We start from the raw sequence: 9977 nt of genomic DNA, 5'->3' as shown, positions 1-9977 counted from the left end.
GGGGGGGGAGGTCGCTGCTTGGTATCTGCGGGCGGGATCGTACGGGAACGAGGTGACACGGACGATTTCTTATCATCATCTTGGATCCGGGACTTGTCAATGCTGACAGTGCATCTAGCCCGTTCCAGACTCAGTGCTCATCAATGGCGCTGGCCGCTTCAACTGCTCCATGGCAGTTCCGGCACGGCCAGTGGATTGTATCGGAGATCCTGGAGATCGGCCACGTCTGTTCCTGGATGGGAAGAAAACGTATCGAATTCGCGTCGTCAATACAGGGTGAGATAGATCAAATCCAGTCAGAGCCAATCCAGTCAGACGTTGTCTGCTGACCAGTACTTCCGACTAGGTCTCTGGCAGGATTCACGCTGACCTTCGCACGGGAGACGCTCGAGCTCATTCACCTGGACGGCGGGATTCCTATCGAACCGCAGCTGGAGCACAGCATCAACTCTGCCGGAATCCTTTTCCCAGGTCAGCGCATGGACTTTATCCTCCGGCCTGCATCAACAGGAGGAACTCATGAGAAACGGTCCTTGTTGATGGTGGATCTCGACCAGGGGTAGTCACCATCCCATCCGTCTGTGCATACGTATTCGGAGAGTTGTTATTAACTCATTCATTGTCAAGATGCTTCAAATACCCCAATCCGGCGTTGACTCCTCGCCACGGATTTCCCATCATCAAGTCGACCAGACCCGACAACAACGCCGATGATGTCGTAGACCTCGAAAACGAAACCACCTCTGACAACCATAACCGCCGCATCGACATCTCAAAGACCCCCTCTGCAACCTCCATCCTCGCCCCCCTCCCCCCCAAAGCGCAACAAACACACATCATCTACACAAAAATCGAGAAACTGTCTCGCCTCCACAACATTCCGTACGGATTCTTCAACCGCACGACCTGGCGTCCGCAACGCGATCCTCCCTTTCCACTAATCGTGCTTGCGCGGGAGCAATGGGACAGGAACCAGTTCGCCGTGTGGACGGGGCCTCAGCCGGTATGGGTCGATCTTGTGGTTAATAATCTTGATGAGGGGGGGCATCCGTTTCATCTTGTAAGCACCCTCCAAGAAAAAAAAAAGGCAGCCATCTGAGCAGGAAGGAGGAAGAGTGTCTGACTTGATTGCATTGCATCCAGCACGGCCACAACTTCTTCGTCCTTGCCCTCCACGAATCGACTCACGGGTGGGGATCGTATAACCCGTTTGTCGACCGTCCTCAACTTTCAACCACCAGCAGCACCACCACAAGCAACAAGGAAAACCAGGAGGATGATACTGACGCAGACCCCTACGACCTCACCCACGCCATCCTCCGCGACACAGTGCAAATCCCTCGACGCGGGTACGCCGTTCTCCGGTTCCGCGCCGACAATCCCGGTGTCTGGCTCTTTCACTGCCACATCCTGTGGCATTTGGCGGGTGGGATGGCCATGCTGGTAGACGTCATGGGTGAGGAGACGAGGGCTCATCAGCCGGAGCTTGTTGTTTCTTCTTCTGATGATGATGAGGAGAAGGAGGGGAGGGAGTGTCGATATGATTCATGACAGCATTGTACTGTACATACAGTACCATTCCTTTCCTCTGTTTTGTCTGGTGTTTTGGAGAACATATCTGCCTCGTTTACAGGAAGTGATATGACATAGGAATATGTATACTCATTCATTGCTCATTCATTCAATCCACCCATTCAATGGGCGTTTGGAAAAGACAAGACGAGACATAAACAGCGTCGTGTCGTACTTGCTAAGCTATACAGGGCATGAAGCGAAACAAACACCAAAACTCAACTGTACAGACCTCCAAGGGAGAACGATTCTTTTTTTTTTAAAAAAAAAAAAGGTTTCAATCACAGACAACTCCTGTGACTGCTCTCCCAATTGATCATAAGCCTAATGGATATCAAAAGTCAAAGTAATCAGATCATAGGACCACCAAACAAACGCCTGACGCCACTACCCACGGCATGCCATATCGATGCCGCATGCACTCTACCTCTAGGAAGTTAGGTAACAGCTACCTTATCTATCTAGGTAGGGAAACAGGGTTGATGATCATGCAGCCTGGGTAGCCCATTCGACCACCTCGAGAGCACACATGACTAGCACAAGCGTAGAAGGCAGGATCCTAAATGAAGTTAAGAACTGTTGCTCTCGTGGGAAACGTTTCTCGTAGGAAACGTATATTCTGGTTAAATACTTACCAAACAACGTAACTCTGGAATAGCAGCTTCGACATCGCTCCCATATACACATTGTTGATCTGGCAGATCTGCGCCAACTGCAGGGCTGACGGCGCTCCCGTGAGCAGGAAGCAGACGACGATGAAGATCGGGTCGTCCAGGATGCTCACGGGGACATACTTAGCCAGCAGCGCAAGAATCGGCGCCATGATTAGCGTCGGCAGGAGCATGCGCGCGATCAGAGATGCGATGATGAGTTTGCGCTCCTCTTTGGGATCTTCCAAGTCCTCTTCCTTGGGCAGGGTATTCCGCGCCAGGTTGGCCCCCAAAACGACCAGAATCAGGGGAACGGCCACCTGACCGTTTTGGTGGATGGCGCGAGTCACAGAGTTGCGTACAAACGTCCCCTCGTCAAAGAAGAGACGCTGCAATGAGGGCACAGATGCCACAATGATGGCAACCAACATCGCCCACAGCGGCGGGTTCATAAATTCCCAGAGGCCTCGGAAGAATCGGCCAATCCAGGATGAAGAGACTGAAAGGACGTTTTGTACAGGGGCTGGTAGCAATTCAAAGACTTGACGGCCCTTGTCCTTGGAGAACCGCACCACACGGTTTCGAAGCTGGCGTGCCGACCGTTTGTATCGGTAATATAAACCCTTCAACTCACTGGCCGCCGGCGCATCGCGTCGTCGCACCTCCACATTGGGGAAGGTCAAGATATCCCCCGTGGAACTCTGGCGAGGCAGGAAAGGACCGTTCGGAGGAGGCCCAATCATCGAGAGCGGCCGATCCTCATCCTCGTCGGTATCGTCCTCCACGCGATCCTCTGGGTCTGCATCGAGGACGGATAGCTTGGTATAGGAATAGGCCCGGTCGGTGACCGGGGTCTGGCTGCCCGACCCAAACTCGGTCGAGAGTCCGGAAATAGGCTGTCCCGGACCATCCTCGGACGTTCTGGTTCGGATCAAGGGCTCATCCGGGTCGATTTGTTCGGGGTTGTCCGTGTAGTGTGCCTGGCCGCTCTCTATCGTATGCACGCTCTCTGCTTCTTCGGCATATCGCTCTTTGGGAGCCAGCAACACATGGTAACCCCAGCTCCAGCGAACCAGCTGACCAAGCTGTTGGAAGATCAACAAATACAGGATGCCCCGAGCTGCCACTTCGTCGTCGTTGTCATTGGGGACTTGATCCCAGTGAAGGCCTTTCAGAGTTTGCGAGAGCGAGATGACGAGGGAAATCGGGAGAGAATTGGAGTTGCCAAAAACCTGTCCAGCGTCAGTTCGGAACTTTATTCAATCGAACAGACTGACGACTCACCGCCATGGCAGCGACAAAGTTGGACTGTCTCTTCTTGAATCGGAAGCATCGCGAGACAATGACGGAACACAGGTACGAGACAGATGTCTGGATGACGAAGATGACCGGGATGATGGCGAGATCGGTGAGCTTCTCGGCGGTGAGCTGCGAGGCCAATTTCGTAAATACTGGCAGATAGTCAGCTGCGAAACAGCTCGCTATTTCAAAGCAGATAATATTCGGGATGTCTTCATACCCAGACACGGCGTGAACAGCGTCACGTTCAGATTGGCGACCAGCTTCTGGGCATCGGCGTCGAACATGCCCTGCCTGGCGGCAATGTATCCCGGCAGACTGACGCAGATAACTTCTAGCACGGCCTCAAAGACCAACAGGACGAGATGGAGGAAGGACGGATGGCTGGAATGGGCGCCGGCGAGCTGCGTCGCGCCATGCTGGACGGTGTCGGTGGTGAGATATCGGCGATTGAGGTGGGCAGCGGCGGATTTCAAGCCATTCGCGTTGCTGAAGGAGGTGGGCGAGGTGAAGATGGCCATGAAGAAATCGCACAGTCTGTGTCTGCGACGAAGATAGGAAAAGAAAAGAAAAGAAAGAAGTCCCCAGAGGAGAGATAGAGGGTGGATTCTCTTACTTAGGCTGGGGAGACAAGGCGGAAGGATGAGATCACGTCGGGGATTTTTGACGTTTTGGTGATCCGCCCAAAGCGGCCAACAGGAGTCGAGAGAGTCGAGCCTTGGCGTGTCACAGTGGTTACAGCCACTGGATCGACAATCTAGCTGCCTCACTTTCAAGTCAATAAATAAACGAATTGCTGCCGAGGCTTACTGCTCGATAGACTATGATTCATCCTAGGCGGGTTATACCGCTATCAGCAGTCGTCAGGAAGACTGGTCTAGCCATGCTTTAGATTAGGTCGACGAGATATGCGTATGGAGTACGGAGTATTATTTGCGCTATCATATCGGCAGATAAATTGTTATCGCTGTCAACCCAATGGTGCTATCCTGGCTCAAATGAAATGCGCAAGAGGCAACTCTACGAAAAAGAAAAAGAAAAAAAAGATTCCCTACCCATCCACATATTCTTTCATTCAACCCTGGTTACTACTATCCATACTCATACCGCCACGAGAGTTTCAGATAAAGAACTGAATGCACTGGCGTGCTCTCCACCGTATGATTAGGTAGACACCGCCTTATCAACACACACAGACCCTTGATGTCGTGGAACCAATCACTTCCCAGCGCCTTGAAATGCCGTGCGTAAGTGGTGACGAAATCGGCAGGACCTGCATCAGAACATCACGATCATTGGTTGGTTTATTTGCCTGCCAGCTGTGTATTCATCTTAGTGCTTATCTCTAGTTTTCCCATGAGTTTATTTCGATGTATTCTACACCGTCTTGGAGTACTAGAAGCTTCTGATGTGATGACTTGATAATAAGCATAACTTAATAGTATGATGGGGGTACTGCGGAGAAGTGGCAACACTATATTTATTATACTTTGGGCTCTTGCTCTAGACTGTAGATTCAGTCAAAAGTGGCCTGAATAAATCTGGGCAGACTGTAGATTGCTTGACTATCAACCCATCCATGGATCTTTCGACGCAGACTCTTTAAAAGAGAGACGGAATTAAGACCGTTCGATCAGTGACAAGTCAAAGTCACATTCATCGCGGTAGACGCCTCGCTCCCCCCATTCTCCATCAACGCAAAGGTGTACTCGCCCGCCTCCACAACCCATTGGTACCCTCGATCCAGCACAGTCAGATACCGAGCCACATCGAGATCCATCGTCGCCATCGTCGTCTCGCCCGGAGACAGATACACCCGGGTGAAAGCGACCAGCTGTCGCATAGGACGGGTGATGGAGGAAACGCGGCCCAGGAGATACACCTGCGGCACGTAGCTGCCCGCTACGTCGCCTGTATTGGTGACGTCGACAGAGAAGGCGATGGTCGAGGTTGGCGTGAAACTAGACGTGTTGGAGGCCGCGGTGCTGTCGTTAGCGGATGTCACGGTGGCTCTGAAATTGGACATGCTAAAAGTCGTATAGGAGAGGCCGTAACCGAATGGATACTATTGTCCGTCCCAGGCGGGAAATGGTAAGGATCTGGTAGTTGTTCTCACATATAAAGGGGAAGGGGGGAGCTTACAATCGGACTGGAAGGGATGTCGGTGTAGTCACGAGGGAACGATGGTTTGTAGCTGTGATTGATGTTAGTTTGAACTGAGTCCGACCTAATAATATAGAAGGCTTTTTTTTTACATACTTATAGTAAACCGGGAGAGTGCCTACGTGGTACGGAACGCTCAGAGGAACTCGTCCGCCAGGGTTGATCACTCCAAAGATCGCGTCTGAAATGGCTTGACCGCCAGATTGGCCCGGGAAAAACTGTGACACGTGAGACAAGGCTTAAATAAATACACAAGAGAAAGGTGGATGTGAATCGTCGGTACGTACTGTATTAAGGACTGCAGCAGCTTGGCTATAGTACTCCGGAATAGCAAACGGACGGCCTCCCTGGAGAACGAGAACGACTGGCTTCTTCAGGACAAATATTGCATCGGCGAGGGCGGCTGGAATAGTCCAAGTAAGTAAAAGGCCATGTTAATGACAGGGAGACAGATTTCAGTCATACTTTGGTTTGGAGATAGGCCTAGGGTTGCTCTGTCTCCGCCCTCACCGTCGCTATTCCAGTTTGCACCAACCGCGAGAATAATGATATCAGAAGACTTTGCAATATCGACAGCCTAAACGAGCAGCGAAGTTCAGTCAGCAGAGATCCGATAAGGTATCTTCATTTAAGAGAACGGATTGCTCACTTTGCCAACCGGATCGTTCCGATCAACAAGATTCCAAAACAACAACACCTGAGCGTTGAGCGAATTCACGTTCTCAAATTTCTGGACATAGTTCCAAGCCTGATATTCCAGCCGGATGTGATGCGTGGCCCCCTTTCGGAAGGTGAATGGAGCCGATCCAGGAGGGGCCATAGTCCCGTTTGCCATGGAGTATGAAAGCGGCGGAATATCGGACAGAATGTTGCCAGAGGGTGTCGCTTCTGATTCAACCAGGAATTGACCATCGACGTATAGTTTTGCGGTAGTATTCGCATACACTGCGACACCAAGCCAGCCATTGACCTCAGCGTCAACTGGCACGTTGAGATCACCTTCCCAGACGACGCTGAAATTGTTCGACGGTAGGCCGTTGGGAGGGTAGAGTCCCCAGTCGAGACTGGGTGTCTCCAGCTTTTGAAACCTTGCATCGGTGAAATTGGTGTCTGCATAGTATGTCGCTAACAGACCACCGGCGGTGCCATTGGCAGAGAGAAGGTAGGGAGGGATATTGTACTGCCCGTTGTACAGCCACGAGTTTGCACCCCAGCTGGAGACGAGTTCCGTACCGGATGAGTTCACCGCAAGGTACTGGGACATTGCCTGGCGAATGGTACTGGCGTTGGCTACTGGATAACCCCCCCACTGCCCGGAGTAGTCGCCATAGTTGAAAGTATCTCCGAAAGGGCCAATGAGTGCAATTCTTTTAATCCCTTGCTCATCCGGCTTCAATGGCAGTGTCGAATTCCGATTTTCCAAAAGGACAATACTCTTCTGTGCAGTCTCAAGCGTGAGGGGGACATGCGATTCCGTGATCGCCTGGGAGTCAACATCGTCCGCGATGTAGCGGTTTTCAAACAAACCTAGATCATACTTGACGCCCAGAATCCTGCGAACAAGCGATTGTAGAGTTGATTTGGCCAAAGTACCGTTGGAGACCAAGTCCACCGTTGCCTGGGGAGACGTTAGTCAAGAAGAGGATCGTCGAGAACGCATCAGCAAGATCATAACGTGCATTGAGATACACTTCTAGCGGAAAATCATAGTATTGAACCATACCGCCAGCGTTGTGCCATTGAGCAATCGTATCGGCAATGGAACTGGTTACACGATGCGTTTCATACAACATGGACAGACCTGTCGGGACGATGAGTGGGATTTCGCTATTATGGAGCTCTGCTATTTTCACCTCCGTCATCAGCAGTGACATATCCTGTAAGTTGCCATGATTAGTACTAAACGAAGGCAAACTCGCGTTTTGAGAAGAACAAACCGTCATATCCCCAGCTTTCGAGAGCTTGATATAAAATTGGATTTACGGAACACGGAACGTCGTCAAATTCGCTGTAAGCCCTACATTCAAACAGTCAGCACGTTTCACAAGAAAAAAAAGGCATATCATCGCAGATATGGTTCCTCTTACATCATGACACCTTTCGCGCCTCCTAAGTCCACAACTGCCTTGAATGAGACCAACATCTCCTGGAGAACCTCTCTGACTCCATAACCCATGAAAGGAGCGGCATTGTGTCCGGCTTGAGGGCTTCCATGAGCAGCAAAGTGCTGTCCATGGCCTATTAGCAAATAACTTCATTAACGCAAAAACATGTGATACCTGGGCTCCAAACCTTCATCACAGGCACGACGGCGTCGGGATCAGACCATGTTCCATTCTTCGACAGACCAGACGCATATGCCACGCCCATGTGAGAAGTGAGAACCATGTCTTCACCCCAGGCCTCTGCGATACAAATCAGGAATCTGAAATCAGCATTGCTGCCTCATGTCAAGAACAACAGAGCGATTCTGGTGATGAAGTACCTTGAACTCTACCCCAACGAGGATCTTTTCCCAGGTCGAGAACCGGCGCGAAACAGGCATGAATCCCGATCGAGCTCGCCTCGGTGCCAATCGCTCTCCCAACACGGTGTACCAGGTTGGTGTCAAAGGAGGCTGCCATCCCGATGGACTGCGGGAACATGGACTGTTTGAACGAGCCAACGCCATGGAGGCATTCACCGGTCTGCATGAAGGGGATATCAATGCGGGCTTTCTGAGAGTTCAATCTCTGCAGGTCATTGTATTGAGACTTGTTGGTGGGATACCAATCATGGATGATGCCGATTGGGGCGGTTGGCGCAAAACGCATCGCATAGTCTGGAGGATCCCATCAAAGGTCTCAGAGTGCTTATCTGGTAACCGCAAGGCCAGGGAATTTACCATACAGCCCATTATCAGATGTTGGTCCGATAATGTTATCTGCGAACATGAGATGCATTTGCAAAACTACGGATCCAACGCATTAGGACAATCTACCCAGATTACTGAACTGCAAGAGGATCATCATCACTGGACGTACCCAATTCTGGAACGGTGAGGTTTGCCACCAGTTCATCCAGAAATGCATCCCTCTCCACTGCCTTTGCATCTCGTGGACATTTTTTGCTGCTCAATTGAGGATTGAAACTAAATCCATTTGGAAAGAGCTGTGCCTCGCAACACCAGGAGCATAATGCTAAAACAAAGGTTGTTCCAAACAGAAGCCGAAGTGAAACTAGAAGGATCATTTCTGGCAAGTGCTATGGGACAGGGCGTATGGCGGCAACCACGTGCTTGGGCTGATACTTCGGCAACTGCGATCGAACAGTGCACCATCCCCTGGCGTGTGCTTGTCTCCGACAGCATTATATATATCCCTGCGAAAAAGATAAGGATAAACACAGAAGCCATCACCATGCTCACAGATCGATTCATCAGCAATGAAGGTAACGGTAGCAGCGAAGAGCTCTTCCCCGCAATCTTACCCCGCGAGCTTTCTCCACATGGCCGCAACGCTGTTCCTGTATAGAGAACTGATCAGCGTGCTGGACTCGCATTATCGGTGTATCTGTGGCCGGGAAGCAAGATAGAAAGCCGTGGTCTTTGGATATGGATATAATCCTGATAACTGATCTTGATGCCGTCCAAAACTCGTACCGTAGATAACTTTTCTAGCTGCTTGCTGAAGACCGGCATACACATTAGAAGATAAGGATCTCTCAATAATAGGCTTCTTCGGCATAATTTCCTGTAGAAAATCGTCAAGTTAGGATCATAGTCCATAGTAATAGGCAGGACAATAGTTATATAATCTTACTTCCTCAAGTTCCTAGTAGTTAAACTCAAAAGCGGCAAGGCTGACGCCTTTTTCCGCGCTGATCCCGTCTTACAAACTATAGAAAATGCAGTTGGCCATTTTGACTCTTCTTGTTCCTATCTCTTTTATCTCTTATCTTTTCTATAAGCATTAGCAGTTGTTAGGTAGTCCATATTCCCACCTCGTCCGGCAGACTGGGATAACGTCATAATGTCCGTTCATCAGGAGTAATCGTAACCATCCACGACAATAATACTTGACCATTTCACCTCTCTCTCTTCTTTTCTCTATTACCACGGGGAGCATCCGACGGGTCGGGCAAAAAGTGGTCAGCCGGAAGAAGAGTCCGCGAATGACAGTCCTGAAAGAGGGCGAGTTCCTGAGTCTGCAACGACAGGCAAACCTAGAATGCGAACTACTTGATAACGAATGTCGCGAGTTCCACACGGTGGCAACGATACCCATCATGAGTCCTCTCTGGTTCAAGAATCAG

At 50.6% G+C, this 9977-nt stretch overlaps 3 protein-coding genes across 3 annotated transcripts; 1 reads left to right on the top strand and 2 right to left on the bottom strand.

Annotated features, from left to right (window-relative positions):
* Positions 1-169: 169 nt before the first annotated feature.
* VTN77DRAFT_559 (uncharacterized protein) lies at positions 170-1551 on the top strand (the record flags this gene model as incomplete). The annotated part of the gene is made up of 4 exons (XM_069421774.1): positions 170-276; positions 347-559; positions 628-1060; positions 1144-1551. The coding sequence occupies 4 exons, from the start codon at positions 170-172 to the stop codon at positions 1549-1551; spliced, it is 1161 nt and encodes a 386-aa protein (XP_069273471.1).
* A 507-nt stretch (positions 1552-2058) lies between these two features.
* VTN77DRAFT_558 (uncharacterized protein) lies at positions 2059-4042 on the bottom strand (the record flags this gene model as incomplete). The annotated part of the gene is made up of 4 exons (XM_069421763.1): positions 2059-2131; positions 2208-3454; positions 3507-3673; positions 3742-4042. The coding sequence occupies 4 exons, from the start codon at positions 4040-4042 to the stop codon at positions 2059-2061; spliced, it is 1788 nt and encodes a 595-aa protein (XP_069273470.1).
* Positions 4043-5154: 1112 nt separating this feature from the next.
* Positions 5155-8915, bottom strand: VTN77DRAFT_557 (uncharacterized protein; the record flags this gene model as incomplete). The annotated part of the gene is made up of 14 exons (XM_069421752.1): positions 5155-5586; positions 5664-5715; positions 5781-5902; positions 5972-6087; positions 6150-6261; positions 6334-7302; positions 7364-7485; positions 7538-7561; positions 7622-7701; positions 7772-7911; positions 7977-8089; positions 8170-8505; positions 8569-8634; positions 8708-8915. 14 exons carry the CDS (start codon positions 8913-8915, stop codon positions 5155-5157), a joined length of 2892 nt encoding a protein of 963 aa, XP_069273469.1.
* Between the last annotated feature and the right edge of the window lie 1062 nt (positions 8916-9977).

This window comes from Rasamsonia byssochlamydoides, assembly GCF_041956645.1.
Source record: "Rasamsonia byssochlamydoides strain NRRL 3658 unplaced genomic scaffold VTN77scaffold_101, whole genome shotgun sequence".
NCBI lineage: Eukaryota > Fungi > Ascomycota > Eurotiomycetes > Eurotiales > Trichocomaceae > Rasamsonia > Rasamsonia byssochlamydoides.
This window is presented reverse-complemented; position numbering and strand designations above follow the sequence as displayed.